This window comes from Pocillopora damicornis, chromosome 2, assembly GCF_964200805.1.
Source record: "Pocillopora damicornis chromosome 2, jaPocDami1.2, whole genome shotgun sequence".
Taxonomy (NCBI): Eukaryota; Metazoa; Cnidaria; class Anthozoa; order Scleractinia; family Pocilloporidae; genus Pocillopora; species Pocillopora damicornis.
Window position 1 is genome coordinate 21,945,557 of NC_142671.1, and position 19,503 is coordinate 21,965,059.

General features: G+C 35.4%; 2 protein-coding genes across 2 annotated transcripts; one reads left to right on the top strand and one right to left on the bottom strand.

Annotated features, from left to right (window-relative positions):
• The first annotated feature begins 10,486 nt into the window (after nucleotides 1-10,486).
• Nucleotides 10,487-14,158, top strand: LOC113668997 (clarin-3). The gene is made up of 3 exons (XM_027184986.2): nucleotides 10,487-10,843; nucleotides 12,412-12,591; nucleotides 13,167-14,158. The coding sequence occupies exons 1-3, from the start codon at nucleotides 10,615-10,617 to the stop codon at nucleotides 13,433-13,435; spliced, it is 678 nt and encodes a 225-aa protein (XP_027040787.2). The 5' UTR covers nucleotides 10,487-10,614; the 3' UTR covers nucleotides 13,436-14,158.
• LOC113668999 (DNA mismatch repair protein Mlh1) lies at nucleotides 13,646-19,490 on the bottom strand. Its single transcript, XM_027184988.2, has 5 exons — nucleotides 18,378-19,490; nucleotides 17,482-17,620; nucleotides 16,867-17,003; nucleotides 15,649-16,211; nucleotides 13,646-15,282 (listed from the first exon to the last, which is right to left on the bottom strand). Exons 1-5 carry the CDS (start codon nucleotides 19,471-19,473, stop codon nucleotides 14,980-14,982), a joined length of 2,238 nt encoding a protein of 745 aa, XP_027040789.2. The 5' UTR covers nucleotides 19,474-19,490; the 3' UTR covers nucleotides 13,646-14,979.
• Between the last annotated feature and the right edge of the window lie 13 nt (nucleotides 19,491-19,503).

Below are 19,503 nucleotides of genomic sequence, written 5' to 3' on the forward strand. Positions count from 1 at the left end.
TTTGATTATTAAACAAATTTTCCTTGTCAGTATGGATAATGCGGATTCTAATGTCAACTTGTAAAAGGTTCCACATTTGTGTCTCGCGGATTGACTGATGACCAGATAAACTGATATGCTTAAAAAGTATCAGAGTGTCCAACAGTATCGTTTGCAAGGCAAATTTGATACTCCTTTTTTTCGGTCCTAATATGACTAGCTCTTAGTTAGACGAGGGAGATAAGGTTCGAAGAATGAAATTGGCTTTTCCTTCAACTAATTTAAGGCGGAAAAAATGTCAAGAGCTTTAAGTTTTTTTATCAGTTTTTTCCTTAGTTTGATGTGGTTGACGAATCGTCCAGAAAATGTCCTATGAGAGGCATTTATATCCATTTTTATCCATTTTTTTTCAGCAGAGTGGTATGCAAAACTATGCAAAACATTGTGACATTTTGTCCGTGGAGATTTGAAGTTCAAATCCATATTCATGATGCAGGAGACCACGTTGTTCGTGGCGGGCGTGTTTGGAAGCGTACTCTTAATAGAAGAAAATTCCCTTTTAGAGATAAAAAATCAAATACTGAAGACATCCAAAGGAATGGGGGAATGTTTACAAGCTTTGGCCACTTTCTGGTAAGTAGTTGAAAGTTTTACTCTGCAAAAGTTTAACTTAAAATGTTCCGCGGTGATATTGTAAATCAGTCGTGTGTTAGGGAAGGTGACGTTTGCTTTACTAAGGGATTTATAATGTACTCTTGAAATCTTCATTTTGCTGCCAAAACACTTAATAAATTTCCACTCGTAGGACTAAACAAAAATGAAGACTATCTTTAACCCAACACGATACACTTCACATTCGAATACTGTTCAACTTAAGTGACCTGTCCCAAACAATATGGCGGTTTTTTTGCAACTGATTTTTTTTGTTGTTGAGTGGCTTTTAGCTTTGTAAAGTTATTATCTCTCCCTTTGATACTTAAAGCTCTGGGCCCAGTTGTATAGCGGGTGGATAAGTCTATCCAACGGATAAATCGCTATCCAGTGGATAACTGATAATAAGTCGTACTGCGTTATTAACCAGATAGAGATTTTTCTAGTGGATAGTGTTATCTGACCTTCGAACAACCGGAGCCCGATGTTTTGCTATCATTCCTTTTATTAAATACTTTTAGTGGTCAAAGTCGTGGCTCCATCTTGTAACACTTTTTAATGTTTTTGTTTGCTTTATTTATTCACAGACGAAGAAGGAAACAGCGAATTTAAAACAAGAATGAAGTGTCGTCAAGAGGGTTAAAAGCGATGGCTAATCACAAGCACAAGTTCAAGCTGGAGGAGACAGATAAGCGGAATTAACATTAATTTTTAAAACTTGGCAGAATTTCGACCGTAGATTGTAAATCGCATAAGTTTTCAGGAGCACCCGAGAAACAAAACCAAGAGCTGTTTTATTTCAATTTCGAACGTTTCGTTATAAGAAACAATTTCGAATTTTCTGTTGCTTTAAGGAACTTCAATTTCTCTGCTCAGGAAAAATAACTCGGAGTGGTTTTGTAAAGCACAATTACCTTACATATATTTGGCTTTTAAATTAGATTTTAGTTTTGTTTTGGTTTTTCTCGATTCGAGAATTATCATTTTGTAATGTATCACTCGTATTTAGGCTTCCTCAGTGGAAACGTAAAAAGGCCTTCAATATTTTTGGAAGTGAACTTTTCGAGGTGATTGTTGCCTCTATTCAAAGAGAAGCTTTAAATTTCCTGTGGATTTTAGGAATTTTGATCTCGTGAGGAAAACAACGAAAGATGATTTAAAAAAGGGTTATTACATTTCTGATTACTTCTGGATTTGTTTCGTAATTTTGTCAGTGATCTGAGGAATTTTAACCTCATTAGGATTATAATTAATTATTTCACTCAAAAAGTATAGATGTTTAACTTACCTAGTATTCATATTTCTTGGAAGGACACTCAAAAGGTCTTCAATTTTGTTGGAAGCGCAATTTCTTCTGTGTTAATTCCAGAAATGGCAATAAATTTCTATTACCCAGCGATTAGGAATTTTGATTTGTTCAGATAAACATAGCGACGGATAACTTGATGAGACAATTATTTTTATCTTTACTTCTAAATAGGCCACGGTTTTAAGGTCTACTTTATAGTGTAGTTTTGTTAGCAGGATTTCTGCAATAATTCATTTCTTACACAAAAACTGAAAAGGCTCGTAGGAATATTGATTTCTTTAGAAGACATGACGAAAGATAATTTTAATATAGCACGATGTTATCTGTATTAACTGGTAAATTTTTTGTATCGTCTGGTTTTTCGCCATCCAAGAAAATCGTTCTATAGATATCTACAGTATTTTTAAGCGGAAACTAAGAAGGCCCCTATTTTCATGCGAATTTCTGTTGCCTTTATTTTCTTCAGGAGAACATAACGAGGCAGAAGTTTGAGAATCAAATTACATTTTTGTGTTCTTCTAAATCTGTTTTAAGATCTTGTTTTTCGATTCAAGAATTACTGTTTAGGAAGGTCTTTAGGATTTGGATTTCTTCTGCGAAAACTAAATAGGCCTTCGATTTTAAAGAAAAGTGCGATTTCGTTCTTCCCAATTTTAGAAATAATTTCGATATTTTTTTAGGATTTATTTTTTCTATTCAAGAAATATCGTTTCACAATTCATTCCTATTATTTTGATTTATTCAGAGAATATAATAGAGCCTCTGATTTGATACGATGTGCGATTTTGTTTGTCTTACTTCCAGGAATAACTTTAATTATCTGTTGCTCCGTTGCTCCTGGTTTTTTCAGGTGCACATTATAGCGAGAGATAATTCAAAGATACGCAATTGCATTTATAACTATCTCAAAATTTGTTCTAAGGTTCATTTTTTTTTTTTTACTATCATGGGAGTATAGTTTAATAACATTTGCAGTGTTAGATTTCTTCAACGAAAAATTCAAAGGCCTCCAATTTTATAGGCTCCTTGAGATTTGGATCTTTCCAGGTATACATTATAACAAAAGATAACTCAAAGATGTGCAGTTGCATTTAGAACTGACTCAAAATTTGTTTCAAGGTAAAGTTATTTTTTGACCGTCGTAAAATATATAGTTTAATACCATCTGTTTCGTTAGATTTCTTCAGCGAAAAAAATTAAAAGGTGTTCAGTTTTATAGGCTCTTGGATATATTGATTTCCTCAGGAAGACGTAGCCAAAGGGTATTTCGAAAGAGCGCTAAAGTATTGGTGTTAATCTCCGAGTGATTTTTTTAATCTAAGGTCTTGTTTTTCTGACCCTTCGAGATGTATCGTTCCAAACATATCTCTAGACTCGAGATTTATGTAAGGAAGCTAGGAGACCTAGAAGAGCTTCGAATTTCATAGGAATTGAGGTTACGTTTGTCTTAATTCAAAAGTTTGTTCTGGGGTTTGTTTTTTTCAGGAAAACACAACGAGTTGTAAGTAAAGAATCACAATTACATAAGTTGCCTCTACTTTTGTTTTTGAGTCTTGTTTTTCTCCATTCAAAATGATTATTTTTATAAGCTATCTCTAGTCTTTGGATCCTTCCGCAAAAACTTCGAGGCCTTTAATTTCGATTCAAAAAGTATCTTTGTATAACACGTTTTTGTCATCTGGATTTCTGCAGTGAAAATTAAAAGATCTCCTATTTAATTTGAAGCGTAACGCCGTTTGTTCTAATTCCAGAAATTACTTTATTTCTATTTATTGAAATGAGAGATGATTTGAAAAAGCAGGATCATATTTACATATACTCCTAAATTCGCTTCAAGATCTAACTCTTCTTTCTACTTACTGGACGAGTATTATGTTGCAACATATTTTTAGATCTTTGGAACTTCTTAAGAAAATATTACGAGAGATGAAAGGAAGACACAGACAGACTCAATAATTTTATTTTTTAATTCGGTTTAAGGTATTGTTTTTGCATATATCTCCTGTATAAAGATTTTTTCAACGAAGAATATGAAGCACCGTACTCAATAGGGAGAGAAGAGTATACTCCCGATAATTTTCAGAACGTAAGTTCGTTTTGTTTGGTACTATTTATGATTTAAAATGTCGGTGAACTTCTTTGCATTTTATTATGAATCAAAAGGGACATTTTGTGTATATAGGGTAAATCTATGATAGTTTTCTTATCATTTTTTGGTTGTTCTTTCTTTCGGATTCCTTCTTCGGGTGCTCCTGATAAGTAATCGAACTTTGTGAAGTATTCAGTGTAGAAGTATTAAACGTGGAGAGCTTTAAGTCACACTGCAATTACAAATAGAAATTAAGAGCAGTTTTCAAGTATTTCTTTCGAAAGGTCCAACTAAAAATTGCTTTGTACAACAGTTTAATCCGTAAATATCATGAAACAATCGTTGAAAAACCAAGTGGCGATATATAGCCCAAACCAGTGGAAAGCAAAAATATTTAAGCAATTTAACCACGACTAAAAAAAATTCCAGTTTTTCTCAAAGTAATTGCAGTGCTTGAAAAAGCCCCACAAAGTTAGGATTTTTTGGCAAAGGTCTTGCGGGATTAAATTATTAACACTTTTGGACTGGCGTTAATTTTTTTCGTTCATTATTCTACTCTCGATGACTTACTTCTAAACCCAAAATAAATATTTGAAGAAATTTTGTATGTCAGGTCCTTGCAATGAATTTCAATTTTCCCGCCAAAAAACTTAGAAAAATACGTGCGCTCAAAATACGCATGCGCCGTTTTTTTTTTTTTAATTTGTAAGTATTGGCTGTTCAAAATGCTCTACTTTTCCCGCCAAAAGTCTTAGAAAAATACGGGCGCCTAAAATACGCATGCACCGTTTTTTTTTTTTTTTTAAGGTGAATTCATTTCACTAATAGTTTGTTATTTTGTGTATTAAAGACTTCAATTTTCTTTGGAATCTTTATTGTATCTCTGATAAAACAACATACAAATACAACAATTGTTTTTGTCAAGAAGTTTTTATTCAACTCAAATATTTTAATTAGTTAACTGACTTTCGATTAAATAGTGTCCAGAAAAACTTTTCGTATATATACTAAGACTTTTGGCGGGAAAATTTGGACCATTTTGCACAGAGTTTCCCCTGGCAACATTTTTGGCAAAAAATTGAACAGAACTGTTTTTGAGACTTTTCCCGCCAAAAAATTGTGCAGCATCTCGTACAGAAACTCAGTAGAATTTTCAATCTTTCTAGTTCCCTTAACATTTTGTCAGTCTGCAAGTTTCTGGTACAAGATGCTCTATACATACAGGATGAACTACGTAATATAACATGGCAGGTTTTGAAATGAAAATATTTAGCTACAAAGCGTTTTTTTGTAGCCATAAATTTGTCAATTTTGTTTCCGTTTCTCGAGAACTCTTTTCAATTGACAAATGCACTGAACAATTTTACGTGCTCAAACAGTTTTATTTTGTCTTGTGTTGTAAAAACGCGTATTGCCTGCCATGTTAACCTTATAAAATCCAAAGTATATGCTACATAGACAAGAAAGTAACAGTGAAGAAACATCTCTTGTTACCAAATCAGCTGGATCGAACTTTTTCCCAAAAACACTCAGTCTCGTTGGTTTTTGAAATAATATTTTGAAAATTAAAGCAATTTGTAAGCTTTGCCTGTGAATCTTTGCAAATATTTTTCATCAACATAATTTGCATAACTGTCGCACGGGAAGTAAATGTGAAAATTTTTCGTAACTTAAAAAGGTCTCCATGCTGGTTTGAACCCCAATATTATTTCAAGACGTGCAATTCGTTGAAGTTTTCCTTTACCTTAAATATTGTGAGCAATGAATAACCGTTTTTCATCTTTTTGAGGTTTTGAATAAAGAGTTGTTTGCAATCTTCGCTGTGAATCTTTGTCAAATCACACAATGAAATAATTTTCATATCAAAAGTTGCACGAGAAATACATGTGTAAATTTTTCTAAATGCCTGCTTTGGTTTTGTCTTTAAAAGCATTTCATTTCCCTTTCCAAGAATCAGAAACAATTGGAGAGAATTAAAATCCTCACCGTGAATCTTCGTTAATTGTTCATCAAAAGAACTTTCACAACAAAATTTCTTCATGGAAAAAAATATGTATTTGCCTGTTGCTGGTTTTGGGAGATGTTTTGCACTGTTCTTCTTGCATTATGTAACATTAACTACTGGTATTAACTAGATATAAAAGTAATGTCTGGTTTAAAGAACGATCCTCGTTTTACAAGTCTCGTGTAATTTCAATGCCGAGTTTCAGTTACTGATGAACTCCGACATTTTTTGAAAGTAAATAAACTGCTATGTTCTAGTTTCGACATTGTTCCACAACAATTTGACATTTTTTCGCGTAAATAATTGACGTCTAATTTCATAAGTGTTTGGAAGAGTCGAAAAGCAGTGTTATTTTGCCTTCAAATCCCAGGTAAGTTTTGTGACGAACGCAATTTTTAAACGTACGTTTTAAGAATGTCAAGACAGCCATCCTTTTGAATAAATGTCACATTTCAGGTCAATTATTCCGTAATGTTTACTGTCGTATCGCAAGGATATTAGAATGTCTAATTCTCTCGTTGGTAAATTATCACATCGGAAGTCAAATTTGCGTACTGTCGGTAGAAGCGGATTTCTTCTCGAGTCTGAGTAGGTACGGTTGCTGTCTAGTTAATGTTTGGGTTGTTTGTAAGGTTTTTTTTTTAACAAATGCGCCTAGTTTTGTTCATAACAACAGTAACGAGTCCTCTGTCGTTTGATCGTTTAACGACTGCCTTTGTCAGTTTTCAATTTCAATGTCAGAACTTGGTGTTTGCCTCCTGTAGTGAAGTTGAGTATACAGTGAAAGTAAATCAGTCTCTTCCCTGAGGCAGAACAGCCTCGGTCAGTGTACTTCTTGGTCGTTCTATGGGGTAGTAATGTTTCAGTCTTGACTGAGGAATGATATTCCTGACCCAAGCGTTGTCAAGTTTTAGTCATTTGGGATTTAGTTTCATTTGATAGATTGAATTTTCTTTTACCTTAGTGAAATTTATACAGCAGGAAAATTGTTATTGTCGTTTATCGAAAATTTCGCTGGCAAGTGAACTCAATACATAATCCGAAAAACAGAAAAAATTCTTCAAACCAGACATTGTCTTTAACTAGTGTAGAAAATTAATCTAGGTGGCACTGAATTCATATGTTAGATGTTAGATTTTACCTGTCTTCGTGTTAGTTGAAAGTAAAGGCCTCCATTCTCTGTCTCCATTCTGCTCTGTCAAGGGCTATGGCTTGCTTCTTGTCCCGAATAGGAGTACTTGAATTTTTCGTCACAGGCAAACTTAAAGCTAAACCGTGAACTATCAAACTAATTTTCAGTGCCACCTTAATAAATAAAAACCAACAACACTGAGCGATCAGATCAAAATCTTTAAACCGAAACGAGATTTTGGATAACAGATTGTAATCGGCAGGGAAGAGAGATGAATTTAGTAACGAAAGGTGGCATAAAACTGCTTTTTTCTGTCTGTTACTGCTGATACTGCTCAAGTTTTGGATTCTAAGTGTTTTTGTGCTAAAATAAAATTCGAGAAAATTAATGACAGAGTGTTAAAACAACAGTATATTGAAATTACAATGTGAAATGTCGCTCAGTGTCATGTTTTTTAATCAAATAAGCTTTAAATCTTATCTTTAGAGGTATTATTCCTTGTGCTTGTCAAGTTTTCCAGTTAGTCTTCTTTATACATTTGACTTTTCTTCTCTTTCTTCTGTGGAGAAAGTAAGCAAAAGAAGTTTTAGAAGAATGATAAATGTAGGTACAGAACTATGCAATACAACAGCGGACCGTTTATCAGTGATTCGGACAATGACGCTCTGGTCAAGTGACTATTGAGTTGCTTGCAGAATTCAAATAAATATGGTCTCGTATTCCAACTTTCCTTCGATAATTGAATCTATGACATTTGCAAACAAACAAACAAACTCGGGTCTTAATCTGGTCTACCCTCACGTGAACTTCACAAACAAAGACGTAATGGAAAGAAATTTGAACTAGCATGACAAGGAGACTAGCAAGCGCGCCACGTGCTCGCTAAAACTGCCTCAACTGTATGGTTTCTTACAGCTTATTTTCTGAATATAATTTCTTGAGTACAGGAAAACAAGATACTCACCATTTTTTCTGGTTCTTCTGGTGGAGTAATGCTCCAGAGGGTATTCGTTTCTTACGGTTCCGTCGCTTCTTATCCAGATACGTTCTCACTCGAACACGAAAATTTCAAACTGAGGGCAACTCTACAAACTTCATGAATATTGATTACAAAGCTGCAACCAATCACTGAAAAATACGTCACATAGTTATCCTCGCAAAGTAAAATACTTACTTGCGCGTGTTAAGTTTGGATTATGTTTAATAATGAGTCCAAGACCGGCGGATCTGTTATATGTGTCTAATCATAACAGGGCGTCTATCGCAAATGACGGAAGCAAAAATTAAACTTCTTGTTTTTCTTTCAGTATTCTGTAAACCAAGGAAAAAATATTGAATATATGTTAAAGGCAATTTTATTTAAATTTCTTGCATTAAGTTAACCTCTAAAAAATTATGGAAAAGTGAGCAAACCGATCTCACCTCTCTGGTTCCTCCGCAATTCAGCCCTTGGCTGCAAGTGAGGAAATTGGCACCATTCATCCATCTATCTATCCATCTATCTATCTACAAACACCAACTGCCCTGCTGTTTATGTTTGCCTTTTTTGTTTTTCTCAGCCTTTATTTCTTACATATAGTGCCGAACCAAATAACTTTACAGGGAACAAAGGAGTCACTAAATTTTCACGGTTCCTCAGACCTTACATATGAGGGCCTCCCAGCTTAGTTGGCATTACGGATATTTACGAGGCATTTAATCGGGCCAATGCCGTTTGAGCGCTATTTAGAGAAAGGAATAACGAACTTATCACGCCTCTTTCTTTATCGGACTTGATTGGTAGTAAAGGTGAAGAATATCGGCTATCGGCTGACTTTCGGCCGTTCGTCAGCAGATTTTTGGCTGATTGTCGGTTAAATGTCAGTATAATATGTCGGTATAATATGTCGGTCAACAGTTGACTTCCTGTCGAGGGGAGGGTAGCTGTTCTTTGCTTTTACATAATTAATTCAATTGGCGGTAGAGGGGGTGGAAGTGTGGAGGGGAATTATATTTGCTCGCTTAATTTTAAAATTTCATTTTATTACAACACAGCGTTATATATTTCTTACAAAACCTTAACTCTCTTTTACAAAACATAACTTAGAGTGCATTACCTAAAATCAGGAGCTTATTACTAAAATATATTATTTGTGATAAAATCGTTAACGTTTCTTAGTCACTAAAATTACAATACATGCAGTTATCATGGACAATACTTTATTCTGCCTCCACACTATACTCACATTATGTTCTTAATTTAGTTCAATTTTCATTTGCACTAACTTACTTGAAAGTTTAAGCCTTTCCAATTAAAAAAATATCTTTAAAAGCCTTAAACCTTTCCCTTTACGCCCTACCTTTTTTCTATATGCAATCTTGGTGCTTCGAAGATCTGCATTGTAATTTTCCCTTCTATCTGCCTTAAATTTCCTTGTTTATTGGTTGATATCTAGCTTGCTGTACAGGCGTCTTATTAGGGCAAGTTAAAGCTCGCGAACACTTATTTAACCGGTCATTTTAATTTCATTGCCCCACCCCCTCCCCTCTCCCTCTTTTTAACCTTCACTCACCCCCCTGGTACAACCTTATTTCTCTCACTAGCTTTCCACTGTTGTAAAAATCCAAGACGACAGCTATAATTTTCACCACTCGCCTGGTAAAAAATTACGCCTGCTCTGCAGGCTAGTTTATATAAAGAAGAAAGGTTTATATTTTAATCAGCGCTAGGAGTTAATTGTAAAGGAGGGTGTCTGTCATTTGGCCTTCACCAGCTGGTTGTGAGTCATATGACTCTTTAAAGAGCAGCTGCCGCACAAATCTCGGGACTGAAATGTTGTGCTTTGTCCTTTATACAATTGATTAATAACCGTCATCAACCCAAAATCTTAGAGAGATCAACATTACAGACAAATAACACCTAGGCTGTGACTATTTAGTCTAAATAAGACCGTGCCCAGCTGCCGGGCACTCAATTACAGCGTAAAATTTAAGCTATAACTTAGAAAGGGGAGGAAAAAAATCGATGTTGAAACTTTATTCCCTCCATGATGCAATCTGGGGAAGACCCGCCCTTCGAGATCGAGGGCAAGCTGACCTGCATATGACGTTCTCGGCGCCTGAACCCAGCGACAGCGACTAAATTTGTTTAGGATTTCAATTCATGGATATTTCCTGTTTTCATATCTGTTTTCCATGGAAAATTTCATTGCTAACCAGAGCTGTTCAGATCTTAAAGTTCCCAAGCTTTGTAATATATGACTCCCGAGCACAATATATTTTTTATTCTTTGCGGGACGGGCATCGGGACTTACAAGTGTCACGCGATTGGTTGTCCACACGTGCTGTTTATTAGCTCAGTGTGTCCACTTATCCGCGCCAAAACGATGATGTCTTTTGAAGTAAAAGAAAACAATTATAGCCACGTAAATTGAAAATCTTCGAGTACATCTCAATTCGGTTTTGTCAATATGGCGACCATTTTCAAACGAAGTGGCGCAGCCGTTATAGCAGCAGTTTTGGCTTTTATAGCGTTTGTGATGATCGTAGCTGCGTTACTTTCTGAATACTGGGTTATGGCGAACCTCGAACGTCGCGTCGGCAATTCGACACAGACAGGAGGATCGAAACATTTTGGAATGTTTAAAGGGGTAAGCAAGCAGGATTTTGGACTAGGCGCTAGAGAAAGAGACTTTGAAGGTAAAACTTATCTCTTTTAGAAAATTAATATTTTTAAATCGAATGATGTTTATAACCATATAGGAGTTGTATCGCTTTAAATCTTTAATGGTACAGCTCAGACTACAGAACAAATCACATCAAAATATCTATGTAGCATTTTGATCGGTCTAAAAATGATTCTGTAAATTTTTTTATGCACTGATAGAAAAAGTGATAAAATTAGCATTTATGGTCGAAAGCTCACAGAATCCTTGTTCAAGAAAAAATACCTGCTGACATTGTAACTACAGGCGAGGTATTAAATTTCGTTGCTAAGTAAATTTTCCCAAAGCACTTAAACTACCAAGCGTTTGTATCTCCGAAAATTTACATCTTTTCGTGGAAAAACCTGAGTGTGTGTATAAAGCATGAAATAGTGGCTTTCAACACTAAAATGTTTTGCTAAAAAAAAATGTGTGTTTCGTCAAGGTCTCGAGACAATATATGTAAGTTAAATTATCCACTACCATTCTACTGTTAAAAAAATAATAAGACGAAAAAGATGAGGCAAGCTCAATAAAAGATTAAAAAATTGGTTCCCAAATCAAAGAATGTATTGTCGATGCAAATGAGGTCTGTTTTGTTTGTCTCAAAGGGAGATCAAGGGAGTCAGGTTTTGAAGATAATTTTGACTACTAAGTATGAGGACTATCAGCCACCTGCCTTAACAAACCGATTCTCACAATAACTGAAGGTTTTTACAAACATCTCCTGACAGGTTGTGCAATACCCGAGAAAAAAAATTTCCAGGCCTTTTCTACAATCAGTGTATTCAGTCTCCAGATAATTTTCATTCGTGATAGCCTTAAGTATTACCTTAGTCAACATTTGTCACTTTGTGGAATCAGAGACAAAATAATGGATATATTCTCTCTTGTAATTGTAAAGTTAAATAAACCATTCAAGCCTGCACCTGCAAGGCTACTGCAAAATTTCAAGATGGAAAAGTGGTATTGAAAGCCAAACATGTGGATATATATTTGGATTAAAATGAGGTTGAAGGTGCAAATTAAAGTACAGAATGTGTATGATGTGGTGTGAAGATTATATTGAGTGTTTCTTTAAAGATTCAAGGGTATAGCTAAGGGCATTCCTGGTTGTAAAAAATCCCTATTTTGTCAGGAAAAAGTGAAAAGTTTAAGTATTCTCATTACCTGTTTGCTGGACGATTAACAATTATTCCATGAGTGCATATTGGATATGAAATGGTGGTAACCAACAAGGCACATTGGATATGAGTTGGCCTAACCAATCTTACATCCAACAAGTGCAAATAGGATTAATTGTTTTATCAAGTTTCATTAAATCCTGAGCATTTAGATATTGGGAGCTTTTCTTCAGCCTCATAACAATTGGCACAATGCATTTCCATACAAGGTGACTTGCAACATGAGCTGATAACCAGAGTTGAATGTACCAATCAGAACACTAGAAATGTTAGTTATTTCAGGGAGTGAAAGGGTTAATTTTAAGTTTTGGATTAGTTATTTGTTAATCATAAGCTTGGCCACAAAACAACAATATGGCCCTCTTATTTCTTGTTTCAGTCAAAGATGAATTTGAAGGTGTGGCTAATGATAATGTAATGTGGGCAACAGTGGGCTTCTGTATTCTCAGTTTACTTGTCATCTGCATCATGATTGGACTTTCCTGTTATAATGAGTTTACCAAGCCAGACCTTACTATCTGTGGTACTATTGGGATATACATTTGTTGTGGAGTTGCATGTAAGTATTTCTTAATTGGAGCTTTTTTCAACTGAGTATCATCAAATCCAAAGTAATTGTCGTTGTCAGTCAGAAAAAAAGGCAAATACACATCAGGCTGCGGGTGATAAGTTGTGGTAATTTTTATTTTAAACTTGCATCTGATTGATCACACAATGTATATTTTTTATCACATTTAATTTGTTGAAATAAAATAACATGTACATATTGATATACTTTAAATGAAGGCATCAAGTTTGGTTTGTTTGTCATAATTATTTATGTAATGACTGATTCAAAGAAAACATATGAGAATTTTCCAAACTATTGAAAAGTGTACCAAATAAAGTGCACCATGGAAGCACAAGATTGGGTTAGAAAAAGATCTTGTTATGAATACAATAAACTGAAAAAATGGCATAAACTGCTCCCGGTTTATAGGCAGTTGTGATGTTGAGAAAGTATTATATTCTGCATTAGGCAAGAACTTACTAAATATCACTCCTACCAAAGAATCCTGAAATAATGCACTCACATTTCTGCAACTTTCTTTTTGACATAAGTACTGACTTGAGTATGTTTCTTTCCTATCTCAGTTCTCTTTGTAATGACATCTGCCTGCCTGTTTGCTGCATTATTTGAACTTCAACTGAAGAAAAATGTTCTACAGCCCCAAGATCAAAGCCGTGGGTTCTCTTCCACTGACAAAGCTCAACTGGGATATTCTTTCTGGATTTTATTAGGTGCTGCTGGTGTTATACTTATCTGTCCAACAATTATTTTGATGAAAAAGGTTCACTGCACGCATTGCTTCAAAGCAAAAAAGCATGAGATAAGCACTGTAGATGGAGTTATGCTGTATTAGTTTTTCACTCACAGCATCAGTAAGTTAAACTCTAAATATTTACAGCCAAGGCGATTGAAAAAACTATTTCAGATTTTGTGCAGTTTCCATTTAACCCTGTGCCAAACTTACAGAGATACTAAAAATTTTCCCAACCACAACAAATCTAAATACATTTCCATACTAGTGTGCATACAGCTACAGATGAAGATAAAGACTGCAGAGATTCAATTTTATCACTTATTTTAAGTTTATTTATCTCATAAGAGTTTTATATAATTTGTAATTAATAATAAGGTTAATGGCCAGACAGGTTAATTGAACCCTCTTTAACTTACAGCTGTATAATGATACACAATGTATAGTCAATATGTAAATTGGATGTAAAATATATTTTCCATTTCATGGGATTTATGGTTTACTAAGAGAGAGTAATCAGCAAATCAGCAGATTATGTTGAATGGTTTGACAATCAACAGCAATTGCATTATTAAAATGAATAAACAATTTAATATTTTATTTATGTTATTTTTACCATAAAAAAGCTTAGATACTCTTTGGTAGGAAATTAAAAGCTATTTCACCTTAAATGAAGCTTAGTCAGAAAAATAGTGCACTGCATGATGCAGAAGAGAAGTGGGTAATTTGGGGTAATTTCCACTGCCCTGGAGGGTTTTTTATATAGAAAAAGAAACTCAGTAAATAAAGACATTCCTTGAGTGAGCCAGTTCACACTTACTTAAAGATGTACTTGAGTCATTCCTTCTGTGTAACAAACATCAAGATCTTAAATCAAACTCCAAGGTGGTAAACTCTTGGTTAATAGACCATTCCACTTAATTTATACCTTGTTTCTTTATGCATGAAACTTATAAAAAATGCTACGCTTACAACTTAATTTAATACCTTTTCCCCTTGTTTCCAGCATATTTTTTTACCAAAAAATATCACCTATAATTTCAAGCTTTGGAGCCAAAGTTTTCACCCAATAAGAGCACGTTTTTTCAGTTTCAATTCCAAACTAAGATGAAAATAATGGTAGTGAAATATATGAAGGTTGGGTATGAAATTTACAAAGACTGTAATTAAATGATCAGTCTGTAAGAATTAGGTATTGACTGATGAATCCTTGTTCAATATGCCAGAACAGTTATGATTTTTGATGAGCACTTGGCAAACAATTCAAACCCAAATATTCTTGAAACACAAAGAATTAAATTGCTAATTAGAGAACTTTTTGATTGAAACCAAACCCAAGGCAATCGCAACTACCAATCTGAAGAAAGGAAAAAACCTTTAGGTGCCAATGAGAACTCAAAGGAAAAACAACCAAACTGCCTAAAGCGCAGGAAAACACTAACAACCTGTTCTTAATTGGTTTTAGTCTTGCATCTGATTGGCTAAGAGAATGGTGCAACCACAGAGCAAAGTAAACCAAAATAAAGTAATCTTGGATTACATTTAACACTCCAAGCCAATAACTTTTTAAATTCTAGAATGATTTATCTCCACACCCAAACAAATTATTACAACCCAAGAGTTTTTTCAAATGCTGACCTTAGTCATTAACATCTTTCAAACACCTTGTACAAGTCTGGCAAGTTGGCTATTTGAAGCAGAGTTCCATCCTCTGAAAAGCGGGAAGGAGGCATAAGACCAGTTCGAAAGGCAGGAAATAACACATGTTCCACAGTCCACTGCCATGAATGGCATGATGATGATGGTTTTGCCATGGTAGCATCAATTCCCTCATTGTCATCTTCACATGAGTTGTCATCAGCCTGAAAAGGGTCTGGTTTAAATGCATAGAATCTGCTACACTCCTGTGCAAAGCTCCGAAAACAGGGTTCTTCACTATCCCAGTCCACCTAGAAAGGTTGGGATTGTGCAGAAAAGGTGGATTAATTCTAATATGCTTAGATGTTGGAGTTTATTCATCAGTAATTGTCTGAAAAAAAAGCATTGCAGCTGTAAATGAGAAAATTAGAGTTTGGGCTATTTTTTTTGGAGTAGAAAACTTGCCATTGATCTCAGGGAGGAGTGAGTAGATTTTCAAACCATTCAAAAGGTAAGTTTCCCATAGTGATGTGTCATCTACATTTTTCTCTCTTCCTGGGGCAAAATTAAAATATCTGAAGTGAAAGAAAAAAATGCTGGGTACATATGACCACTTTCTTTCATATGCAAGGTTGAAAACAACAAAATCATATGAATAACATTATTCTGCTGCTAACCTCTGTAGCCAGACGAAGAACAAACATAGGAAGTCCATTCAGATTTGGTACGTAACCATCCAACAGAACAGGCAATGTCAACAAATTACCCTCACTGTCTATTTCCAAAGAAAAATAGTCCAACAACATGGTTCTCTTCTCCTTCAGCAAGTTAACAATGTAGGTTGCCAGCTCATCTTTGGGGCCATCATTCTCTGTCCAACCACTCTCCTCACAATCTAAAGCCAACAGTGCAAGATCAAGCACTGGTGCTGGTTCTGACAGACGTAGAAAATCAAAGTTGCCAAATTTAAAGAGGATTATTTGGTAAAAAAGTTCCTTGCTGAGGGTTGTGATGTTGGCAAGGTACAGTTTTGTGCTGTGTTGAACAAGAGCCAGTGACTTGTTGACACAGCCAACAAACTTGTGGTCTTCAAAAAGCTCCTTCATTCCCTTGTGTTCAGACTGATCTATAGCCTTCCGCAAATTCAGTACACTGGTCAGACTAATTTCTCGGTAAATTCCTGAACTGCTGGTACTTCTTGCATTTTCGGATCTTTCTTCCAATCTTGGTTTTTTCGAGCCTGAAAGTAAAATCAATCAGACTATGCATACTGGACTGACCTATCCAGCTTCCAGAGCTCATGAGTATTTAGTTTTCTGTACATAATATAACTTTGACTATTACTACTTCTTACAAGTGGATCCTACCTTTAGAAAGAAACTGTTCTAGGTGATCCTTATCCTTATCTGGATCTAGTGTTATTTTTGACGTGGTACCCTGTGGTACCTCTTCTTACTGCTTAAAATCACTTGGAATTCTTGAAAACTCAACAGGTAAAGGAATTTCTCTCTAGGTTTGAAAATTTCCTTATCCTGTCATACTTAAAATAAGGGAGGGCATTGATCACAACTATCAAAACTTAGGTCTCTCTTACTGATAATAGTCTTTCTCAGGACTTCTCTCACCCAGATGATATTGTGATTTGGTTCAACTTAGACAATACCCTGATATCAGTATGCATATTCTTAATAATGTTCCTATACATTTCTTATGGTGCTGACAAGGAGAACTTGTTTAACAATCAAGAGCTTCTTTTGTTGGTGGTCATTTCCTTTATTCTAGTGCCCTTAATATTTGATTCAGGAGTGATATTGCAAGGAGAAATAAGATGCTTATTGCTCTTAGGGGTCAAAGGTTAAAAATTTCATAAAATGTCTTATAAACTAAATGAATACCTGCAGGCTGCTCAGAGGAGTCCTCATCGACTGAATGGGAGGCAGAACATTCCTCATCAAGGTTTATAATGGTTGAAGATGGATTCTGGTTCATAGCAATAGCTTTGTGTTTACTACCACTGGAGAGCTGAGAAATGCTTAAAAAATAATGCATGCATAATATTAGAAACTACTACTGAATTGGGTAATTAGTATGAAGAAAAATTTGATTATCTATACTTTTCAGTCTGTAATTTAGGTAAAAGGGGAGATACACTTATCAGCCATGCTTATGTTTCAATGTGACATTCTAGTGATCAAGAGATTTATATTCTGAGGGAATCCTTACAAATTTATCTCTCTAAGTATCAAGAGTCTATGGGAAGAAGTGGCTGCCTATGATTATAAATTGACTTGGATTACAGTGTGCATCACTAAATCTGTGTCAACTAAAATTGGAGGATTTAATAAATGAATAAGGAAATAGTCATTAGACAGGGAAAAGGCCATTTAAAATTTGACATTGTTAGAAACCTTCATTAAAAGTTACCCCTCTTTCATCATCCCATGGTGTAACACATTGCTTGTAAAATACACACACCAACTGCTGTAACACACGCTTAACCTTGTACATACTTGTTAGATTCATTTGATTTGACAGGATGATCTTTAGGAGGCAGGAATGCATGGAGAGTTTGTTCTCTGCTGTCAGTTCTCACCATCTGATGCGCATAAACTTTTGCACCATTAGATTTTTCTCCCTCAACAGATGTAACTGAAACAAATTTGACAACAATTTACTTAGTATCAATAAATCTTCATGTTGATCTCACTTTTTATTTTGAGCCACAAACGCTTAGTAACAAAAAGATTTTATCACTGCCAAATACAAGTCACATATAATATAAAAATACATATAATCTCCAAAACGTTTTCCACATGCGATGATAACCAATTCAATCTCAGCATGGAATACTGCCCAGGCCCTGTTTGTCAGAATGTCAGATAAAGCTATCCACTAAATAATTCGCTATCCAGTGAATAGTACAGTACATTTCGTTAACTGTTATCTGCTGGATAGAAATTTATCCATCACATAGTTTTATCTGCCCCTTATAGAACTGGACCCAGGAGCATATCCAGCCTTGACTCTTTAACTCCCATAGGTGATTGAAACATAATTTCTCCTTTCAATATCAATACCATATCAACCAGACAAGTAATAAGAATAAAGAAAAACATCAATTAATAGATCATTAGTTGATCCGATACCAAATTCTATGTGCTAACATTGTAGGGTTACCAGTACTAATGAGATCTTGGGAATGAAGGTAAACAAATAACTGGCAGGAAAGGGTTAAATTTTGTTTTAGACCAAAACAGGTTATTAAAACTTTTGTTTGCTAATAATAAAGGTAGCAGGTGCCTTAAAAAAGGTATATTCAGAGAACCCTGTCCCCATCTCTTTCATATGCAGGTTCATCCTACCCTGATTTGGGTTTTCAATCAAACTCAAAGTGCACGGCACCAACCTGCAGAAGTGTCTGTCACAGAGATTCCAGGAAGAAGAGTTTGAGTGAAGTATGTCCTGGATGAATTTGCCCCCAATAATTTTTCTTCAAATGTTTGTTGTATTGCTTCAATGATGGAATCTTCATGCAAGAAATGCACTTCATGTTTAGTGGGGTGGACATTGACATCAACATTGCTGGGTGAAATTTCCAGAGATAGATACACAAACGGATGGCTGTTCTTGGGCAGATAAGCTTCATACAATGATTCTATGGCCTTCCTCATTGCCGAGGAGTCAACCAGACGGTGGTTTATAAACAACAGGAACTGCAGCTTTTTGACCGAATAATTTGCATTGGAAATGTAACCGTGCATTTTGAAAGCAAATCTTTGGTTTTCACAGTTCACTTCCAACAGCTCTCTCGCAACTGTTGTTCCGTAAATGGTACGAATGTTGTCCAAAATCGACGCACCACTAGCAGTTCTCACAGCAGCCATGTTCTCCCCTTGTTTCTTTAAAGTGAATGCGACCCCGGAATTGTGTATAGCATACTTGCTGACCACGTCAGCAATCTTTGCGAATTCTTCACCGGGGCTTTTCAACGCTTTTCTTCGCGTTGATACGTTGTAAAATAAGTCTTCCACAGTGATCTGGGTGCCTTTATTGCCAGCACAAGGCTTAGGATCTGCAGACATGCCAGGTCGTGGTGAGACAAGTTTCCCATCTGAATAAGACGCTTTGTAACCACAGCTGGATTGTGCAGTTCTTGTGGTGATAGTAACGTGAGCTACGTGGCTTATACTCGCCAGTGCTTCCCCTCGAAACCCATAAGTTGCAATGGAGCTTAGATCTTCAAATTTCGTGAGCTTGCTCGTAGTAAAGCGCTCACAGACGATGTCCATATCGTCTTTTCTGATTCCACATCCGTTGTCTTGTATCTGCAGAAGTTTCAATCCTCCAGACTTCACCGTCACCGTTATAGATGTAGATTTTGCATCTAGTGAGTTCTCTATCATTTCTTTCAGTGCATTTGCAGGTCTTTGAATAACTTCTCCAGCTGCAATACGATTAACAACAGTTTCGTCAAGCTTCTTTATAGTTGGAATAGCCGCCATTATTTCCCGCGAAAAAATTGTATGAACATT

Bases quoted from the DNA above. Each gene is read 5' to 3' on its own strand.
- LOC113668999 (XM_027184988.2), bottom strand. From the start codon at position 19,473: ATGGCGGCTATTCCAACTATAAAGAAGCTTGACGAAACTGTTGTTAAT. The intron at 17,004-17,481 runs GTATGTACAAGG...TTATTTTTTAAG, and splicing joins AAATCAAATGAATCTAACAA to CATTTCTCAGCTCTCCAGTG. The intron at 16,212-16,866 runs GTATTCATTTAG...TTTTACTTTCAG, and splicing joins CTCCTCTGAGCAGCCTGCAG to GCTCGAAAAAACCAAGATTG.
- LOC113668997 (XM_027184986.2), top strand. From the start codon at position 10,615: ATGGCGACCATTTTCAAACGAAGTGGCGCAGCCGTTATAGCAGCAGTT. The intron at 10,844-12,411 runs GTAAAACTTATC...TTCTTGTTTCAG, and splicing joins TAGAGAAAGAGACTTTGAAG to TCAAAGATGAATTTGAAGGT. The intron at 12,592-13,166 runs GTAAGTATTTCT...TTCCTATCTCAG, and splicing joins CATTTGTTGTGGAGTTGCAT to TTCTCTTTGTAATGACATCT.